The sequence below is a fragment of the Mustela lutreola genome, chromosome 1 (genome assembly GCF_030435805.1).
Source record: "Mustela lutreola isolate mMusLut2 chromosome 1, mMusLut2.pri, whole genome shotgun sequence".
Classification (NCBI taxonomy): domain Eukaryota; kingdom Metazoa; phylum Chordata; class Mammalia; order Carnivora; family Mustelidae; genus Mustela; species Mustela lutreola.
Window position 1 is genome coordinate 282,363,740 of NC_081290.1, and position 21,022 is coordinate 282,384,761.

The window sequence follows — 21,022 nt, forward strand, 5'->3', positions numbered from 1 at the left end:
GACGTGGGAGCCCCCACGGTCTGGATCCTCCGGTCCTTGCTTGGCCAGAGGAGGGCAAGAAGCCTCCTCCGCCGTAGACCGACACGTGGACCAGGTTCCTAAGGGTGGAGGGGCGGAGAAAGTGGACAGGAGCTGCGCAGGTCCCCAGAGGCCCTACTGGGCGAGGACACACAGCCCCCATGGTGGAGGCCCAGGTTAGGGGCGAGCGGAACCGGCTGAACGGCCTGGAGGGCTAGACCCTAAGCTGCCACCGCCCACTGGCCAAGATGGCGGCGGAAATGGAATTATGGGAAATGTAGTTCCCGGAGTCTGGCCGGGCCTGGCCGCCCCTCCCCCTCAGCGGGGCCAGAGCGGGGAAGCGCAGGACTTGTTTGGGGCGCCCTCGTTCGGCTGGCTTCCACAGGGCGCGGCCAGCCGCTCCTCACCGCACCCCCCTCCCCGCAACCGCTGTGTGTACAGAGTTAACTCAGGAGTAAAGAGCCGGGAAATGGGGGGGCGGTATCCCCGATAATAAAAATGATAATAACAGCTGACCCATAAAAAGCCTTCGTCCGGTCAGTTTCACACAGTTGGCTCCAGCTTGAGACCACCTCATTCGCTCTCCCACAGATCGTTGCCCTGCCGCACCTCTGTCCTTCAGCTCTCACAGGCGCCTTACCTGGCCCACCTTTCCCGACAGAACGTGCATGTCATTTCCGCACCCCGCGAGATCACCCCTATCTCTGCATGGTCTCTCTCCTTCATGGCATCTCTGTCTCCCACTTCTAGTCTATGTGCTCCGTGGGGCCAAGAGCTGTGTGGCCCTTGTTTACTGCTGGTGCCCAACGTGGAGTGACCGGCTGGGCTTCAGACCCCCGCGTATGGAGCAGATGACCCGATTCTTGCAGAACTCCCAGCGCCGCGGGTGTCAGACTTGTAACTGTTGGCTGAACACGTGACTGGATGAAAGAATGAATGGCTTTCTCTGTGCCTGGCATTTCCTCAGAAGCCTGTGGCCGAGATTCAGTGAGAAAATACGTGGAAGGATCAAAGACAGGACCACAGAGGTCAGCTTGTGAACTGAGCTTGTGAACTCAGCCCCTCTGAGATGCTTCCATGGATGGCAGGCTCGCCCTCCCCAGACCCAGGCTGATTCTCAGCATCTGAGGGCCAGTGAGTGGTTCTGTCCCAGCCTCTCGAAGACACCTTCTCTCTGGATGTCAGAGAAGCCCACTGCAGTAGAAAGGGCTCAGAGAGAGGCTGTGACTGGCCCAGGGTCACACAGCTAGTGCTGCCGTCAAACTCGAAGCCAGAACTTTGAGCTTACCCTGTCGCTGGGAAGAAGAGATGATGAACGCAGAGGGTGAGAATGGTATGTGTTGCAGGAGCGGCAAAGTGGGCTTCTGCCTGCAGGGCCTGGGTTGGGGGCAGGCTCTCAGGGCTCATCCCAGGGCCCGTTGAGCAGGCTCATGCCTCCTCCCTCCCCAGCCCTTCTCCTGGCCTTACCTTCCTGTCCACCCACCTGGGGCAGCCTGTGGAGGGCTGACCCTTGCTCTTGCATATCAGGCAAGACCCATTCTTTTCACCAGGAGCCCCATCCCTGGCCTGGTGAGTCCAAATTCCCTACCACACCCCACCTCACCCACCAGGGCAGGTCTGCACTCTCAACCACAGCATTGCTTCAGGCCTTAGGGGTGCTCATAGTTAAGAGGGGCACCCCTGGGGTTTCTCTGGGCAGGGTGGGGAGGAGCTGGAGATGCTCTTCCTGAAACTCCCTCTCTCCACTTTCTATGCCATTCCCACTGCTCTGGTGCCTGCTCCCTCCCTTCCCAGGGCCACCCCACCCTGAGAACAGGGTGGTCATGCTGGCTTGCAGCCTTGTGGGAGGCTGGGCTGTCCTGCACAGCCCCCTGGAGTGGAAGAACTGGGTTCAGATCCTCGCTCTGCTCAGCACATTGCAAGGCCGTGGACCTGTCACTTACCTGCTCTGAACCTCTTCTGGGGGGCTGATTTTACCAATCTCTGGTGTCTGGGGGCCCGAGAGCTCAGTGCTGAGGGCCTACATCCCAGCCCTTGCTCTCCTGCCTAAGCCCTCCTGGGACTGGAGTGTGGGGCGGCCGTGGCTCCTCATCCTGCCAGCCTCAGACTGTGGCCTCCCCAGCCCCACCCGACCTGAGGTTCCAGCCCCCTCTCCACCAGAGTGCTGCCAAGGTTGCTTTCAGCACCTCTCTGGAAGCACAGGCCCTGGAGAGGGAGGGTCCCGTGGGCCAAGACCCGCTCTCTTAATCCCTTAATCGAGGGTAGAGGCCGAAAGGCTGCGTTCTTTCCACCATTATTACAGCTTGCCGAGAAACCCTATTACCATTACCAAGACTGGAAGAAAGTGTTCGAGGAGGAAGGAGCCCTTTAATGGGGGCTACCCTGGCCTCAGGGGACATGGGGTGGAGATGGGGGGTGGTAGGAGGGAGAGGCTCAGGCTCAGGAAACAGGCTCTCATCCTGTTTTCCAAGGAGCTGCTGCCCAGTGTATCTATGAGGCATCCCTGTCCAAGGTCTAGAGCCCCAGCTCTGCCCCAACTAGCCCCAGCACTGGCTAGCAGGCCCCCTGCTTCAGAGCTGACCTGTGCCCTTTCCTCTTTCTCCCTGATGTCCCCCAGTCTGCTCGCACACTCAGGTGTCCAGCTGCCTGCAGCTGGGGGCATCTTGTACCCGTTTTTTTATTTCATGCTCCCACAATCTCCAGTTTCTGGACAAGGTCTGACTGAGGCACAGAAGGGCTAAGTTCTGCTGGTAGACTTGAACCCATGCCTGGGGGAGCAAAGGCCAGCCCTCACCACCCTACATGGTTCTGCCCAATGAGACCTGGTGTTCTCTGGATCTTTGAGCTTATGGTTCTGCTGTTCTTGTGAGAGAGGACTAGGGGATCACACATTCTGTCCCCCTTTCTTTGTCTCAAGGGCAAGGAGTGGAGGCAGGATGAGTCAGCCTTCAAGTCAGAGGGCTAAAATCCTCCTGCAAAGTTGTGTGACCTTGGGCAAGTCTCTTCAACTCTCCTGGCCCCTAGGGGAAATACTTATCCCACCCCACAGGATCTCTGCCAAAGGCAAGGAGATTCCTTAGGTTAGAGTTGGTGTCCAACAAGGTGGAGATTTTGAGGATGGCCAGCGCCAGGCTGGGCTCCCCTTAGGAACCTGAAAGCCTGGGGCCAGGGGGCCTGCAGGGCCCGCTCCTCCTTGGCTGACCCCTCCTCCCCCAGAACCAGCTCTAGTCTCTTTCTGGGTTTCTAGGTGACTTGGCTGGCCCCTCTGGATGAGTTCTACTTTAAACCTACTGCTGCTAGTGTCTCTGTATTGGGGGGGCTCCCACAGGGGCCCCCAGGCAGGAGCCCCCCCCAGCCAAGCCCTGCGGGAGGGGCTGCAGCCCCTACCTATTCCAGTGCCCATGCGCCTTCCCCCCTCCCATCCCTGGAGCACCGATTTCAGGGCACCTGCTGTAGGCCAGGCACCACAGAGCCCCTCCTCAACCCTCCCTTGTCCATGGACACCCGCGAGGCTTCTGAACCCTCTGGGCAAACGAGCAGTTGTCTCCTTCGCAGGGTTCATTAGGAAGCCCCACAGGGACAGGGCCCAGGTTGAGTCATGGGGGTCTACAGAACAGGAAGTGGGATGTTCTAGGGCTCACACGGGAAGACCAGGATGCTTAGGTCCTTAAAGAAGGCAGCAGGCGCCCGGCCTCCCCAGGCTAGGGACGGGGGAGGGGTGCCTGCCGGCAGGAGGCCCATTAGCTGGCTAAGTGCTCCGCGGGAGGGGGGACCGAGCTGCTGCAGGAGGGGGGTGAGGGGAAGTGAGGGCGGGGGTGGTGGGGTGGTAGTGGCTTTTCCTGCACTCAGTTAAGTGCTGCTGGAGTGTGGTGGGGGCAAGGCTCTGCGCCCCCCCCCCCCCCGCCCATGCCTGGCCCTCCGATAGTACCCTAGCCCCGTCCCTCGGAAACCTAAGCCGGCTGACCCCCTCCCAGTCTTTAGCAGCTCCCTATACACCCACTCCCTCTGGCTGCACCCTAACAACCACTCTGGCCTCAAGCTCTGCCCTCCGACCCCAGGCAAGTCCGGACGAGCAGCCCCGGCGAGCAGCCCCCGCGAAGGGTCGGGGTCCAGGTTATGCCCCTGCCCCATCCCCCCCTCTGGCTGCAGTCGCCGCCCCAGCCGCTAGGGGGAGCCGCCGACCCGGGGCGGGCGGGCCCGACTTGGTGGGAGGGGGCGGTGCCGCTGCGGCCCCGCCCCCGCCCCGCCCCGCCCGGGCCCCGCCGATTCTCTGGTCTGTCCGGGACAGACTGGCGGGCGGGCGGGCGCTGACGCCGCGGGGCCGGAGCGGGCCGCGCGGGAGCGCGCGGAGGGAGCAGCGGCGCCGTCTGTCCTCGTCGGGGCTCCGGGGGTCCCCGACTCGCCCCTAGCCGGGCCATGGCCGGCGCCAGGCCCGGCGTCCACGCGCTGCAGCTGGAGCCGCCCACCGTGGTAGAGACCCTGCGGCGCGGGAGTAAGTTCATCAAATGGGACGAGGTAAGCGCGGGGGGCCCCCCACGTTCCACCCAGTTCCTGGGACTCCCTCGCCCAAGCCCAGTCAGACCCCGGAGACCCCCACCCGAGCCTGGCCCGGCCACGGCGCCCCCCCACCCCGAAGCCACTCTGGCTGTGCTCCGGAAACTTGAGTCCCCAGTCGTGCCCGTAATGAAGACTTTGTCCCCCACTCCCAGCCCCAGTCCATTCAGCTGTGGAAAATTTGGCTTTCCACTCTTTGGCCCGGAGACTTGGAACCCCGATGAATCCCCCTCCCCCCCACCTCTTTTCACTCGTCCTTCCCACCCTCCCCGCCTGCCGGTCTAATTCTGATTCCCCCAACCCTGGCCTGGTCCTCAGACCATTGCCTGGCACTGGGCTCTGTCTGGAGGACCCTGGCTCCAATCGGGCTCAGCGCACCCCATTCTTCCTAGTGCCCTACCCTGAACATTGTTCTCCATTCATCACTTTTTCAGCCTGTTCTTCCTGCACCCCTTTGCCCTGCTTCAGGAGCCCATCCCAGCTCTCTGCTCAGGAGGGCAGTCAAGTCACCCCCTAGTGGAGTCTTTGCCCCCACAAGTTCCTGGGGAACTTTGCTCTCCATTTCTTAGCATCAGGGACTTTGATCCCCAATAAATCCTTGCCCCCCCCCCTTTCTACCTGCCCTGCCCCCTGCTGCTTCCCAGATGCCCGGGTCCCCACCTGCGGCTCTCCGACCCATCCTGCGCCCCACCCCCGTTTTCACACCGCCCCCTCCTCTGCCCCTTGGGCCCTCTCCTTCCCCAGGGCCTCCACCGGGCCCGCCTGAACCTCCCCGCTGCTCCTTCCCAGTCAGGCCGGAGGCCTGGAAGACTCTGGGTTCCTTTCCGGCTGGGTGGGGCGGGTAGGCGTGGGAGCTGGGGGGAGGGGCTGGGGGCGTGGCCTGAGGCAGCAGGTGTGCCTTAGAGGGGTGCCTGGGAGCTCCGGGGACCGGGGGAGACCCCTCCCCCCAGTCCTGCGTGCGGGGAAAAGTTTCTCCTTTTCCTTCCAGTGTGATAAACCCAAATAAGGAAGTGGGAACTGGGAGAGGGCCCTGGGGGTGGGGTGGGGGTTGCCGACTGGGACTTAGGGCTGAAGAGCAGGGGGCCTGGGCTGTTTTTGAAGGCCAGACACTGGGAGTGTGGCAGAGGAAGGCCCTGGGGTCTGTACTCATAGACCTCCCCTCCCCTCACATTGCTGGGGGACCTGAGCCTCAGGGTTGGGAATCCCAAGGAGGGGCTGAAGGTGGGTGTGAGCACAGTGAGATGGGTTGGCCCAGGCACCCCCAAAGTTCCAAGGCCTCCTGGCCTTTATAAGAAAAGAGATGGGCGGGGCTGGTACGGTCCCCAATTCTCCAGAAACAGAAACCAAGTCTGGAAAGTGGAGACTCATCCCAGTCCCCACTGTGGGGTTGCAGCTAAGGCCAGGAGCTGGGCGCCTAGCAGGGGTCTTGTTTCCTTCCTTCCCAGGCATCTGGATTCTGGAGCCAGACTGCCCTCGAGCAAATCCTAGGGCCTTTCTTGACCTTAAGCAAGCCACGTAGCCTCCCTGTGCCTCAGGCTCCTCAGGCTCCTGATCTGTTCAATGGGAAGAACAGTAGCACGTACTTCGGAAGATTGTTAGGAGGGCTAAGTGAGCTCCTAGAGGGCCGCTGACCCTGGTGACCCCCCCACCCTCCCGCCTTGGCTGCTGGTCCTGAGTCACACAGGGGTGGCCCTGGGAGTGTGCCAGAGACCAGATCCTCCTCAGAAAATAGGGCTGGCATATTCTTCCCTGTCCTCCTGCCAGCCGCAAGGCTGTTGGAGAGAAGACAGAATTCGCTGTCCAGTCCCAAGGGCAGGGTGCGTCCCCTTCTGGGGGGATTTAGTCTGTATTCTGTAAGACAGGGTGAGGCAGAAGACTGAGGCTCCTGTCGGGTGCAGGGCATGGGGGGGGTGTCATGGGCTTTGAGGCCGATGTCAGGGCTGACTGGTTGTCATGAGGCCCTGAGGGACACAAGACGTGTAGAAGTCAGACTTCCAAACCATCTGCTTTCATCCCATAAATATTCTCAAGGGGGCTTCAGGGTGCTCCGACTCTGGGGAGGCCTCCCCAAGAAGGTGGGTCAGATTTCATGGGTCGAGAAGGAAGGAAAGAAAGGCTGTCCTAGCAAAGGAACAAAAATGCAAGAGCTGGAGGAGGGGAAAGGTAGTGGTTCCTGTGACTGAACCTTAGGGTCAGAGACAGGTGAGGCCGGGAGGGGCCTTGGGACCCCTGATGCTATGCCAGGGACAATTGTGTAAGCTTCATCCTGAGGACCCTAGGGGAACCTGTGGGCTGGATGAGGCTTCATCGCGACTCACCGGCAGAAGCACTGAGTGGATGGCCTGAGGGAGCCCAGGGCCCAAGCCCGAGCCCCAGCCCTCACTCACTGACCCCTGCCCTTCCATCCCATCCCCAGGAGGCCTCCAGTCGGAACCTGGTAACCCTGCGTGTGGACTCCAATGGCTTCTTTCTGTATTGGACCGGACCCAACATGGTGAGGGGGGCGGCGGCGGTACTGCCTGCTTAGGTCTAGGGCCCCTGGCCCAGACCCCCCCCCCCACACCCACCCAGGAGGGTGGGGCCCAGCTGCCGGCTGACCTCTCCCACGGCTCCCTGGACAGGAAGTGCTCAGGGCGGAGGCTGAGGCTGGGGCTGCAGCAGGGGGTGGCCACTCCCTGGCTTGGGTGGAGATCTTGGGGGCCCCTGGCTCTTGCCCCATAGCCTTTCAGACCCACCCTGGCATCTGGTTTCCCCAGGAGGTGGACACACTGGACATCAGTTCCATCAGGGACACGCGGACGGGTCGCTACGCCCGCCTGCCCAAGGTAAGTGGTGGGGGCCCTGAACTAAGAAAGGGAGTGAGGCCTTGGGGCTGGGGACACCCCTCTTTACCCTTGGCTTTCGACTACTCAGGACCCCAAGATCCGGGAGGTGCTGGGCTTTGGGGGCCCTGATGCCCGGCTGGAGGAGAAGTTGATGACGGTGGTAGCTGGGCCAGACCCGGTGAATACGACGTTCTTGAACTTCATGGCCGTGCAGGATGACACAGCCAAGGTGGGCTGGGGCCCAAGGGTCAGCCCCAGGGGAGCCACCACCACTTAGCGTATGTCGCACGGGAGCCTGTTCTCTGCCCCTGTTTCTAATCATCCTCTGACAAAGCAGTATTTAAGCCACATTCTGTGGCTCGTGCCTGATTCTGGGTGTTGGCTGGGGCTGGGCCCACCCCTCTGTTCCCAGATCACCCCCTCCCACCCTCACTCCGTCTCCTGACCCCTCAGGTCTGGACCGAGGAGCTGTTTAAGCTGGCTATGAACATCCTGGCTCAGAACGCCTCCCGGAACACGTTCCTGCGAAAAGCGTAAGTCGTGGGCCTGGCCGCAGGGTGGCGAGGACTCAGGTGACCATGGCTGGCGTGTGACCCTGAGGCCTCTGCCTCCCCAGATACACAAAGCTGAAGCTGCAGGTGAACCAGGACGGACGGATTCCGGTGAAGAAGTGAGTACCCCTGGCCCTCAGTACCTTCTCTCCTGTCCCCATCTGGGTGATCTTCGCCCCCGTGACTCTGACTCCTCTCACCTGCCCAGTATCCTGAAGATGTTTTCAGCAGATAAGAAGCGGGTAGAGACTGCACTGGAATCCTGTGGCCTCAATTTCAACCGGGTGAGGAGGCCGAAGCAACATAGGGAGAGTGGGGTGGATGGGTGCCCGGTCTTTGGGGGCCAGCTGCCCTGGGTTCTCACCCCACACTTCTGGGCTCCCCCCAACCCCCACCCCAGAGTGAGTCCATCCGGCCCGACGAGTTTTCCTTGGAGATCTTCGAGCGGTTCCTGAATAAGTTGTGTCTGCGGCCAGACATTGACAAGATCCTGCTGGAGATGTGAGCAGGGCTGGGCCCCCCTCCGAGCCCCCAGTGCTCTGTGTGTGGCCTCTGCTGGCATTCCTTCCAGCACAGTGAGGGGAAGCAGAACTTCCGGGGGTCCCGTGGGGGCCGGGGCTGGGGCGGTGCTGTGAACTGCTCTGTGCTGACCCTTTGCATCACCCTACGCCGGGGTGGGGGGACCAAGCAGCTTTGATGAGCTGTGGGACTTGCCTGAGCTCATAGAGCAAGTGGCTGCTGGAGCCGAGGTTGGGTCCAGCGTCCGGAAGCAGTCCTGGCAGGCCAAACCCTTGGTGGCTTCCGAAGCCCTTGCTAATGGCAATGCCAGCACCTCCGGGTTAGGAAAGTGGGTGGATGGGAAAACTGAGTACCAGAGTGGGCAGCCGTTTGCCCAAGTCCCAGTCAGCAGGTGCAAGAGCCGACCCCAACCTCCCAACTCCTGCTCCGAGGGCAAGGGCATGGTACAGGGAATGGGGACGGTCCAGCCTGACCCTGTCAGCCTCCTGCCCTGTCTAGAGGCGCCAAGGGCAAGCCTTACCTGACGCTGGAGCAGCTCATGGACTTCATCAACCAGAAGCAACGGGACCCGAGGCTCAACGAGGTGCTGTACCCACCCCTGCGGCCGTCCCAGGCCCGGCTGCTCATCGAGAAGTATGAGCCCAACCAGCAGTTCCTAGAGCGAGGTGAGTCCGTGAGGAGCCCATCGGAGGGGCAGGGTTTGGGGGGGCATCAGGAGGCGCCCTGGCTGAGCCTGCTGACCCCACCCATCCCCCAGACCAGATGTCCATGGAGGGCTTCAGCCGCTACCTGGGCGGTGAGGAGAACGGCATCCTGCCCCTGGAGGCCCTGGATCTCAGTGCGGACATGACCCAGCCGCTGAGCGCCTACTTCATCAACTCCTCACACAACACCTATCTCACAGGTGAACGAGCCCCCCACTGTGGGCAGCTGGGGCGGTGGCCTCCGTGCCCTCTGCCCACGGCCCCTCCTGTGGCCTCCCTCCTTTTCGGGGTGGCCGGTGCTGGGGAAGCAGGCCGGGAACAGGCAGCCCACCCTGGGGGGTGGACCTTGGCTTCTCTGCATGGACGCCTCTCCTGGGTGGTCTGGAAGGCTTCCGTGGGGAAGGGCTGAGGCCTGCACCTGTCGCCTGTAAAGGAGCACTGAAGGCCGGGAGCAGGACACTCCTGGGTGCTCTTCAGCTGGGAAGGAGGCCAGAGGCAGGGCGGGTGCTGGGGCAAGTAGAAGTGAGAAGGAGTGAGAAAAGGAGGCAGGGCTAGACCACAGGGCACGGAAGGAATTTGGATTGATCCTAAGTGGGCGGGAAAGGCTTTCTGGAGGGTGTCAATCAGGGGAGGTCACGAGACCCTGGTATGTTTTGGGAAGCGTGACAAGCCAGGTGCTCCCCGGAGATGGGATGGGAGGCAGGGAGGGGCCCCAGGCAGAAGGTAATAGAGGCCATCCGTGGGTGGAAGGAGAGGGAAGTGGGGGGCCGTGGGGGCGTTGGGCACGACTCCCCGCTGCAGGTCAGTAGCTGGAGGCGGGGGTGGCGGGTGTTTATCCACAAGAGGGTGAGTCCTGGAGGAAGAACCCATCAGCAGCCAGTGCTGCTCGATGCTGACTCTGCCCGGCTTGGACGTGAGCCAAGGGCTGGGTGGCAGGACACAGGCCCTGCCCTGGGGGATTTCGGGAGAGATGGCGCTGGTTCCACAGCAAATTAAGGAGCGATCAAGGGCTGGCCAGACGGCGTGCCAGGGCCGGGCTGGGCTGCCACTGGGGCCTCCGCGTCTCCAGCGGGGCTGGGGCAGCGCAGGCCGGGGGAGGGGTGGTGGTGAGTGGGTGAGGAGACCGCGGGCCAGGCGGTGCTGACCGGGCGTCGACGCCAGCGGGGCAGCTGGCCGGGACCTCGTCGGTGGAGATGTACCGGCAGGCGCTGCTGTGGGGCTGCCGCTGCGTGGAGCTGGACGTGTGGAAAGGCCGGCCGCCCGAGGAGGAGCCCTTCATCACCCATGGCTTCACCATGACCACGGAGGTGCCGCTGCGGGACGTGCTCGAGGCCATTGCGGAGACTGCCTTCAAGACCTCACCTTACCCTGTCATCCTCTCTTTTGAGAACCACGTGGACTCGTGAGTGGGCCCCTGACCTGAGGACCACCGCCCCCCACCACCCCCATCGGTCCAGAGGCAGCCATTCTGCCATGGCACTGTTCCTGTGACCTCTGACCTGAGGATCTTTGTCTACCCTGGGGACGTCAGCTTCGCACGCCACCACCCCCCCACTCCCCCCGCTGTCCCCGGAACCTCTGACCTTTAACCTTGGCCCCGCAGGGCAAAGCAACAGGCCAAGATGGCCGAGTACTGCCGGTCCATCTTTGGGGACGCACTGCTCATCGACCCACTGGACAAGTACCCGGTAGGAGGGCTTGGAGCTGTGGCAGGGCATGGGGTGGGTGGTGAGGACTCCCCGGCGGGCCCTGACCTGTCTGTGCCCACCAGCTGGCCCCAGGCGTCCCCCTGCCCAGCCCGCAGGATCTGATGGGCCGCATCCTGGTGAAGAACAAGAAGCGACACCAGCCCAGCACCGGTGTCCCCAACAGCTCTGTGCGCAAGCGGCCCCTGGAACAGAGCAACTCGGCCCTGAGCGAGAGCTCGGCCGCCACCACTGAGCCCTCCTCCCCTCAGCTCGGTACAGCCCTGGGCCCAGCCTTTGTCGACCCTGAGCTCTCGCCTCACTGAGCCCCACTTCCCTGGCGGTCCTCCTCCTGCTCCCAGCCTGTCCTTCCTTCTCACTAAGCCTCTCAGCCGAGGCTGGGACCTCTGACTCCCGACCCCGGGCCCTGACCTCCCCAGACTATAGCCTGACTGGATTGGGTTCCATCGAGTTCCTGACCCATCAGTCTCAGCCTCCCCCCGCCTCACACAGCCCTCCTCTCAGCCGCAGTATAACTCTGAATTCTGACTTCTGGCCTCAGTGAACCACATCCTCATGCTTCGGCTCTGACCCTTTTCCTGTGACCCCTCTGAGTCTGTCCACCCAGCCGGGGATACTTTGAGCTAACCCTTGAGCTCTTACTTTGTTAAGGTCGTTTGTACTACCCACCCCTGGCCGCTCGCCTCACTAAGCCTCCTCACTGGGTCTGGCTCTGATTGACACCTGACTCAGAACCCCACCGTGTCATCCTTCGCCCCCACTGCCAAGGCAGTTGTACCCCAGTTCCTGGTTTCTCACCCCTCTGAGCTGCCCCACCTGCCTCTCTAATGGACAGAACTCTAACCTTGACCTTTGACCCATGACCCCTGTGCACTACTACTGGGTTGAATACCATCCAACTCCTGACCTCTGCTCTCTCCCTCCTTGACCCTGACTTCCCCACTGAGTCACCTCCACAACCCCTTCTGACTCCCAAGTGTCTGTGTTCGTCCTGACTCCCTGTGGCCCTATCCTCTGCAGGGTCCCCCAGCTCTGACAGCTGCCCAGGCCTGAGCAACGGGGAAGAAGTGGCCCTGGAGAAGCCCAGCCTGGAGCCTCGCAAGTCTCTGGGCGAGGACGGGCTACAGCGGGGCACTGATGCTCTTGGATCTGCAGACCGTGAGGATGAGGAGGAGGATGAGGAAGAAGAGGAACAGACAGATCCTAAAAAGCCAACCACAGATGAGGTCAGCCCTGGAGGTGGGAAGAGGCAGAGGGAGCCTGGATTAAGGACCCAGGCATTTGCTGAGCCCCTGTCTGGCCACGGTCCGGTGTTAGCCCTGCTGTTCTGGAGTCCATGGTGGGGAGGCTGTGTAGAGGGGGGAGAAGGGGTCTTAGGTAAACAGGCATGGGAGCAGGTGAAATTGTGCTCACGACTAGGCTGGGGAGAGGCGAGTTAAGCGGTAGCATTGTGGGGAAAGAAGAGAAGAATGACCTGGGCAGGGAAATGGGGCGATTGGACCTAAGGAAGAGGGATACCATGTGCAAAGGCCCTGTGGCAGGACGGGAGAGTACAGGAAGTGGCCACATAAGACAAGGGAGTGTGGAGTTCTGAGGAATGGAGGTGATAGAAAAGGTGGGTCCATGAGGTCAGATTTGGTAGGGGCCCAGAGTGAGGAAGGGTGCGGGCAGGGGTGGCCAAGTTCGGTATTGCAAGTGTTGGGTTCGGGGCTCTTGGTGGGCCACAGAAGGGACATGGCAGCATAGTGGCTGAAAATAATGGTTCATCCACATGGGAATCATTGAGTCCTGGGGCTGGATGAGGAGTGTCAGCTTCCAAAGATCAGGGAGGCAGGAGGCAAAGGAGGAAGGTGGGGGCCAGGGCAAGGTCCCAGAGGGAATGGGACCAGGACTGATAAGCCAGAAGGGGCTAGGGCCCTTGCGGAGAGCCACTGGGTAGCGTGATTGCAGAGGTGGGTGGAGAGTCAGCCCCTCCTTCCTGACGGGGCAGGTGAGGGAACTTCTGGCTGAGGGATGGGTGCGTGGCACTGCTGACCCTTCGTTTGGGGGCCACAGGGCACTGCCAGCAGTGAGGTCAATGCCACCGAGGAAATGTCCACACTCGTCAACTACATCGAGCCTGTCAAGTTCAAGTCCTTTGAGGCTGCTCGAAGTGAGTGGGTTAGGAGACGGTGGGAATAGGAGCCAGCCCAGCCTTGCCAGGCCTGATCGCCCCCCACTCCTCACCCCTCAGAAAGGAACAAATGCTTCGAGATGTCATCCTTCGTGGAGACCAAGGCCATGGAGCAACTGACCAAGAGCCCCATGGAGTTTGTGGAGTATCCTTCCACATTGCCAGGGCAGGCTAACCAGGGTGGGGTGCTCAGAGGCCGGCTCAGATGTTTTGACCCACTGACGCCACCCACACAGGGTCCTGACCCTCGAGCACCCTGGTCTGGGTTTGGGGCTAGCCTCGGAAACTGCTCGGGGGCGAGGCAGAGAGGCAGGGGGCCAGAGGGGCAGCTAGAGCCAAGGCCGGGCAGTGGCTTCACAGGAGCTGAGCACAGGCCTGGCGTGCCAGCCAGAAGGCGGGGGCCAGTACACGGCATGGCCCCTGACCGCCAACCTCAGATACAACAAGCAGCAGCTCAGCCGCATCTACCCCAAGGGCACCCGCGTGGACTCATCCAACTATATGCCCCAGCTCTTCTGGAATGTCGGCTGCCAGCTTGTCGCGCTCAACTTCCAGACCCTGGGTGAGCACTAGCCCGCCTCGACCCCCTGGCCTCTGACCTCACTGACTTCTGCTCAGGGATCCTGCTCTCATTGTCTTGTAGGGTCCTCTGGCTCTATAGTGCTAGATCTCTACTCCGAACCAAGACCTCTGCAAACCCCACCTCCTGGCCTTGGCTGGTCCTAGACCTTAGCCCCTGTCTGATCTTTCCAGAGTCTGGAGCCCTGATCCCATTTGATCAGACCCTAGACTCCCTGATCATCCCGCTGCGCTCAGCTGTCCTTCCTGCCTCTTCATCCCATGGGCCTTGGTGGCCCTTGGCCTCCCCCTGTCACCCCCAGACGTGGCGATGCAGCTGAACGCAGGCGTGTTCGAGTACAACGGGCGCAGCGGCTACCTGCTCAAGCCCGAGTTCATGCGGCGGCCAGACAAGTCCTTCGATCCCTTCACCGAAGCCATCGTGGACGGCATCGTGGCCAATGCCTTGCGGGTCAAGGTGGGGCCGGGGAGCCAGGGATGGCTCTGGCGGGGTGTCCTTGGGGTGGGCCTCTTAGCAGGGACCTCACTCTCCTGCCCCCCCACCAGGTGATCTCGGGGCAGTTCCTGTCGGACAGGAAGGTGGGCATCTATGTGGAAGTGGACATGTTCGGCCTCCCCGTGGATACGCGGCGCAAATACCGCACTCGGACTTCTCAGGGGAATTCCTTCAATCCCGTATGGGACGAGGAGCCCTTTGACTTCCCCAAGGTGAGCCCTGCTGCCTGTGCCCACTCTGCCAGGCTCTCTTGGCAGGGGGAGCCGCAAACAGGCACATGGTAATAGCAGGGATCAGAAGGCAGGGGTGCCGAGGGACCCCAAGCCTGGGCCTGTCCCCTCTAGGCCCCAGGTAGGCCCTGTGTGTGCCAGGGTCAGGCTCAGGCTCCTTGCCCTCCGTAGGCTTTGAGAAGAGGACAGGAAGGGGAGACCGCAGGAGGGCCTCCGTGAGGCCTGGGTGCAGCTGCCCTGCCTCCCGGGCAGGAGGGACCGATCTGGGCTCACAGACACAAGCTCACACAGGCTCATCCCGGCCCCCTGGAAGGGTTGGGATCCTCTGTGGCCTGTGGGAGTGGGTGTGGTCTCAGGCCAGGACCCAGGACTCCCAGTCCAGGTCTAACCTGGCAAGGCCCAGAGCTGTCCCATCAGAGTGGTGCCTGGAGGGGTCTGCCCGCTGAGTGGCACGGCTGACGGATGGTCAGTCGCTGGGTCAGTGGTCGGAGGGTCTGCTCGGGGTGTTGGTCTCAGTCGCGGTGGTGCGCTGTGGCTCAGTGGGCATAGCAGCCACGGGTCAACTACAAGGCTTGGTGGCGCTCTGGGTCCTCAGGTGGTGCTGCCCACGCTGGCTTCCCTGCGCATCGCGGCCTTTGAGGAGGGCGGCAAGTTTGTGGGGCATCGAATCTTGCCCGTCTCGGCCATCCGCTCAGGTGAGGCCATCCGGGCTCCGGGAAGCATGGAGGCGGTGTGGGCGGGGTGCGGTTAGCGGGGCCTGGCCACCTCACTGTCCCACCCTCGTAGGGTACCACTACATCTGTCTGCGGAACGAGGCCAACCAGCCGCTCTGCCTGCCGGCCCTGCTCATCTACACTGAAGCCTCTGACTACATTCCTGACGACCACCAGGGTAAGCTGGAGCTGGGGGACCTAGGGGGACACAGGCCAGGCAGGGGCCAGGGCGCCAACACGGTCTGCTGGTGGCTGAGCCAGATGGCCCCCATCAAGGGGGCGCTAAACAGGCCTGACAGCAGGTTCTGGGGTCCTTGCGCGGAACCCGAACAGCGGGGAAGGCGTGGCCTCGGGGAGCATGTCTCTAAGAGCCTGCCCTCTGCCCCGCACCCAGACTACGCGGAGGCCCTTATCAACCCCATCAAGCATGTCAGCCTGATGGACCAGAGGGCCAAGCAGCTGGCTGCCCTCATTGGGGAGAGCGAGGTAAGCCAAGGCAGGTCAGGGATGGGTGGGAGGCAGCAGGCTCAGGCTGACCTGGACCCTGGAGACTGCTGGTGGGGGAGCGGTGGTGGTGTGGTGGCGGGGCGTGTGGCAGGGGGCTGGGTGGGGAACGCAGTGCGGGCTGATCTCTGGGGCTAGTCCTGGCGAAGCACCCTGTAGCCTTCCCCACTCTGTTGAGCCCACCCCAGCCCCAGCTGGTGCCTGGTCCCTCTCTCCAAGTAGGGCTGGATTCTGTTCACTGCCTTACTGTGGATGCCAGCCTGAGGCATTTACCCACAGCCTCTGTCTGGAGGGCTGATTCTCCTTTCTGGCTTCTCTCATCCAGACCAGATCATAAAGCCAAGTGAATGCTGAGTTCCAGATCTCTGCCTGGCCGGGTGGGAGCCCTTTTCACGCCCTCAGCTCATAGAACGCCCCCTTCCCCTACCACCCGAGTTTGGTCCTGCCACCCCAGTGTAGGCATGGGAATGCCCAGGCTCTCCAGCTGGGCCTCCAGCCCTCGACTCTGCCTCCGACAGCGGCATGGGACAGGGCTTCTGGCTTCTCTGACTCAGTGGGCTCAGCAGCCCTGGGTTACTGTCCACACATTAAGGAGGTGGGAACTACCCTTTTCGCCTGTGAGAGGCCTTCAGGACAGACCTGGGCTGGCATTCCTCCAGCAGCAGGGTCAGAGTTGAAGTGCCGAGTTCAGCTGCTTCACCAAAGCCATTGGAAGCCACAGAAGCTTTTAAAACCTGGGGTCCTGGGAGACAGGAGCTGGGCAGCGGTGTCTGCGTGGAGGGGTCGGGAGCAGAGGCTCACCCGCACGTCCAGACCCGGTCCCACGGGGCCTGTGGCCGGCAGAGAGAGGCTGCTTGGAGCTGTTAGCGGGAGAGGCTGGTGCCCACTCTGCGGTCACTTCCTTTGCTGATTTAATCAGGAGCCAAGCAACGAGGAAGATGAGCAGCTGTGGGCAAGGGTGGAGGGGGACTCGGAGAGAGGAGGAAATTTGGGGTGGGGCCAAGGCTTTCCTGAACAATCTGGAAGTTCCTGACCACACGCAACAGGGCCTGGCATCCTAGAGACATGATCTCTCATTACCTTTCCCACACCCTGGGAAAAGGGGTTTCGATACGTTTATTGGAGACCTCTTATTTCTCTCGTAGGTGTTTCAATGGCCCCATGTTGATAGATGGGGAGCCCAGGCCAGACCGGCTGAGGGAAGCCAACCAGAGGCACTGGGGAGCCCTGGGAGGTTAGGACAGCATTTCTGGAAAGAGCCTTCTGCTTTCTCCCTGTCAGGCTCAGGCCAGCCCAGAGACCTGCCAAGAGACTCCGTCTCAGCAGCTGGGGTCCCAGCTGACCCCAAACCCCACACCCAGCCCACTGGACACTTCCCCGCGCCGGGCCCCAGGCCCGGCCACGTCCTCTAGCAGCACCTCCCTCAGCAGCCCAGGTAAGGGGCGGCCTGGGCCTTGGGGGTAGCCCCGCCGTGCTCCCGCCCTGCCCCCCCCCTCCTCACAGCCCCGCCTCCTCTCTGCAGGCCAGCGGGATGACCTCATCGCCAGCCTCCTCTCAGGTGCGGGGCAGGCCTGTGCGGGAGGGGAGTGGGGCGCTCCCGGGGGGCCCGCCAGCCCCCGCCCAGCCCACCCGTGCTCTGTTGCTCAGAGGTGGCCCCGGCCTCGCTGGACGAGCTCCGAGGCCACAAGGTGCTGGTGAAGCTCCGGGGCCGGCAGGAGCGAGAGCTTCGAGAGCTGCACAAGAAGCACCAGCGCAAGGCCGTTGCCCTCACGCGCCGGCTGCTCAGCGGCCTGGCCCAGGCCCGGACGGAGGGCAGGTGCCGCCCACGGCCGGGTGTCCCGTGAGTGTCCGGTGTGCCCTGGTGTGACTACGAGGGTGTGTGTGCATGTGGGGTTTTCGCTCGGCGGGGTGGGGGGGGCATGGTGGGATGGCCGAGGGCTGCCCCTTGACCCCCCGCAAGGAGTCAAGGTGTGGTGCCAGGGAGATCGAGGAGCCATCCCACGTGGGTCCCCCCCTCCCCCTGCCAGGGAGCCAGGCCTCTGCTGGAGTCTCCCATGAACAGCCTCTCTTTCCAGAAGCTGTTGCCCTACAGGCTCCCACATTTGCATGGGGCTAATGGACTTGTCGTTGGCATCACAGACCCTGCCCCCCACCCCCACCCCGCCCCGGCTGGTGTCTGCCGTTGCCTGTTGGGATCTGCCCTGCCCGCTGCTACCCTCCCAGCCCAAGTCCATGTGACAACCTGAGGATCACCCAGTCGGGTTCTTCCTACAGAGGTGGGGAGAACGAGGAGGAGGAGGAGGAAGAGGCGAAGCAGTATCAGGAATTCCAGAAGAGACAGGTGCAGAGTCTCCTGGAGCTGAGGGAGGCCCAGGCTGATACTGAGGCTGAGCGGCGGCTGGAGCACCTGAGACAGGTGAGGTGGGCCGGTGGCCACGGGGGACGGCCCGCCTCCTGGACACACCTGGCGTCAGCCTGGGTTACCCGTTGGCCGCCTGTGTCCGCAGGCTCAGCTGCGGCTCAGGGAGATTGTCCTGGAGGCTCACACAACTCAGATCAAGAGGCTGAAGGAGGTGAACGAGAGGTGAAGGCCGAAGATCTTGTCGGGGTGGGGCGGGGCCTCCCTTGTTCTCAGAGAGCAGAGGAGACCCCCGGACCTGCTGTTGATCCTTTCTCCGCCCCCCGCCCTGCTCTTCCAGGGAGAAGAAGGAACTGCAGAAGATTCTGGACAGGAAGCGTCATAACAGTATCTCAGAGGCCAAGACAAGGGAGAAACATAAGAAGGAGGCGTAAGGGCCCTGGGGCCAGGAGCCGCTGGGGGGCTGGCAGCTGCTGGGGGCTGGGCAGGCAGGGCTGGGGGCCGGGCACCAAGCCCCCTCTACATCGCTCCCTGCAGGGAACTGACAGAGATTAACCGCCGGCACATCACCGAGTCGGTCAACTCTATCCGTCGGGTGAGTGAGGCTCGGGTCCCACCTTGGCCCCAGCCCACCCCTCTCTTCCTGAAGCTTGTGTCCTGGGGCTCCTGGGTGGTGCATTTGGTTAGGCGGCTGCGTTCCGCTTGGGTCATGATCCCCAGGGCCTGGGATCGGGCCCTGCGTCCGGCTCTGCTAGATGGGCAGCCAGCTTCTCCCTCTACTGCTTGTGCTGTCTCGCACACGGGCTTGCTATCTCTCTCTCTCTCAAATAAATAAATAAAATCTTAAAAAATCTTAAAATAAAATCTTAAAAAAAATCTTAAAAAAAAAAAAGGAAAGAACAAACTTGTCTCCTTAGTGCCTGGCCTATGGCTACATTGCCCTAGAGGGACTTCTAGAACCTTTTCCTCGGGCTCTGTCTTGCCCCAATACATCCAGAGCCAACTGTCTGCAAAGGTGTCCCACGGCTTTGGAGTCTTTGGGTCTGGAACCTTTGCTATAAGGGTCACCTCAGAACCCCGGCCCCCCAGCCCTGGGATCCTGTACCTGCCTGACCCTTGCCCCTCCCTTAGAGACACTTGGTTGAGCCCAGCCCTCATCCCTACTCCCCCTGCAGCTGGAGGAGGCCCAGAAGCAGCGGCACGAGCGCCTTGTGGCTGGGCAGCAGCAGGTCCTACAGCAGCTGGCAGAGGAGGAGCCCAAGGTGAGGCCTGCGGGGGGCGGGGTGGCGAGCACCCAGAGTGCCGGGGGGACGGGGCCCCGCCTGTGTGACACCCCTCCTCCCTCAGCTGCTAGCCCAGCTGGCCCAGGAGTGCCAGGAACAGCGGGCAAGGCTGCCCCAGGAGATCCGCCGGAGCCTGCTGGGCGAGACGCCGGAGGGGCTGGGGGACGGGCATCTGGTGGCCTGTGCCAGTAACGGTCACGCACCTGGAAGCAGCGGGCACCTGTCCGGCGCTGACTCGGAGAGCCAAGAGGAGAATACGAAGCTCTGAACTGGACGAGCTCGAGAGGTGGCCGCAGGAGGGGTGCTGGGAGGGCAGGAAGCTAAGACACTAATGCCTTTTTTTTTTTTTTTAACTTTCTATCTTTAGAAATTTTATTTTTTTAAACTGGGGCGAGCACCCCACACTAACTCCCTTCTTTCACCCTCCTGGAGCCCCATTAGTCCCCAGCCCCTCCTTCCTGCCTTCAGTCCTAAGGAGGGTGCTGGGTCACTGGGCCACCCGGGTTTTGCCCTCCCATGATACCCACGCCCCAGAGTGGGAGCTGACTCCCTCACTTCCCCGGGGAACACTGGCAGAGACTTTGAGCTCTGGGAAGTAGGGGGTCATATGCTTTCTCTATTCTTTGGGAATCTTTTTTTTTTTTTTTTTTTTTACATGAATAAAAGTGGATTTCAGGGACCCTGTGTGCCATGTGGTTTGGGGTGGGGGAAGTTCTGGAGAGGACCCTGGGCCCTGGGCCTGGCTCTGCTGTTCTTCTGGGGGCTTTGGTTTCCTCATCTATAAAATGGGCTGGTGGGCATTGTGGGGTTGAGGTTAGGCCCCCAGCGGAGGGTTGCTAGCTTTCAACCTTGAGACCTCCTTGCTTGGGTCCTTGCAGATTCTCCCAGTGACCTGACATCCAGTGGCCTCCCCCAGGCTTTCCTGCCTTTATGGCCTCTGTCCCTGACCCATTGCTTCTTGCCCCCCCCACCAACCTCCACTTACATTACTTTTCTCCCCTCCTGGGCTCTTCTAGTCCTCCCTTCACAGAGGCTCAGGCCTCTGCTTCAGGAAGCCTTCCCTGCCCCCCCTTCCTGTGGCCTGATAATGACCCAAGCGCCCAGCATCTTCCGCCGAGGCTGCTCTGGGCCCCTCGCAGGCAGTTGACTCTAATTGGGGATGGACCTGGTCTGCTCAGAACTTGCCCGGGCTCACAGTGATACATATGGGGGGCCCTGGTGGTGACCCTTGGGAGGAGGGGAGCTGGCCATCACAGATGCTCACAGGGACTGGGAGACCCAGCATCCCCCTCATCCCTGTGAGGTAGATGTTACGCCTGTTTTACAGATGAGGTTAACTGAGGCCCAGAGCAGAAGTCACAGGTGCCAGGCCACAGCTAAGTCAGGATGTCCTGACCCAGAGGCAAGGCGGGCCTGGACCCTCTGTGGCAGACTGTCTTGGCCTTGGGACAGCCTGCGTGGAGTGGTACAGACCCTGCTGTGAGGGTGCGGCTAGGTTCTGCTGCAGGCTCAGGAGCTCAGGCTGGCACTTCTTCAAGGCCTCTCCCGGCTTCCTGGCCTTCCTGGCGCTTCGCTTCCCGGCCTCACGGCCTCCCTCCTCCAGAGGAAGGCAGCCTCTTATCTGGGCTTATCTCCTGCCAATTGAGTGTTTTCTTTCTTTGTTTTTGCTGCAGCTTCAGGCAAACAGACAGGGTGGGGAGGTGATAGAGAAAGGGCCAGCCCTGCTCTGGGCTGGGGGCCTCTCCCCTTTGCCCTGTTCCCTCAGGGTTAATACCACGGCCCAAACCCTCCTTGCTTCTGTGGTCAGG

General features: G+C 61.9%; 1 protein-coding gene across 1 annotated transcript; it reads left to right on the top strand.

Moving 5' to 3' along the window:
- Positions 1–4,302: 4,302 nt before the first annotated feature.
- Positions 4,303–19,893, top strand: PLCB3 (phospholipase C beta 3). The gene is made up of 31 exons (XM_059145768.1): positions 4,303–4,533; positions 6,989–7,066; positions 7,329–7,397; positions 7,486–7,626; positions 7,851–7,930; positions 8,014–8,067; positions 8,157–8,232; positions 8,349–8,449; positions 8,966–9,132; positions 9,225–9,371; positions 10,333–10,573; positions 10,775–10,859; positions 10,943–11,132; positions 11,898–12,103; positions 12,933–13,029; positions 13,111–13,195; positions 13,488–13,612; positions 13,932–14,086; positions 14,176–14,337; positions 14,951–15,050; positions 15,142–15,246; positions 15,463–15,554; positions 16,854–17,007; positions 17,095–17,130; positions 17,220–17,412; positions 17,847–17,988; positions 18,080–18,156; positions 18,272–18,361; positions 18,469–18,526; positions 19,107–19,193; positions 19,279–19,893. Exons 1-31 carry the CDS (start codon positions 4,435–4,437, stop codon positions 19,480–19,482), a joined length of 3,696 nt encoding a protein of 1,231 aa, XP_059001751.1. The 5' UTR covers positions 4,303–4,434; the 3' UTR covers positions 19,483–19,893.
- Positions 19,894–21,022: the final 1,129 nt, after the last annotated feature.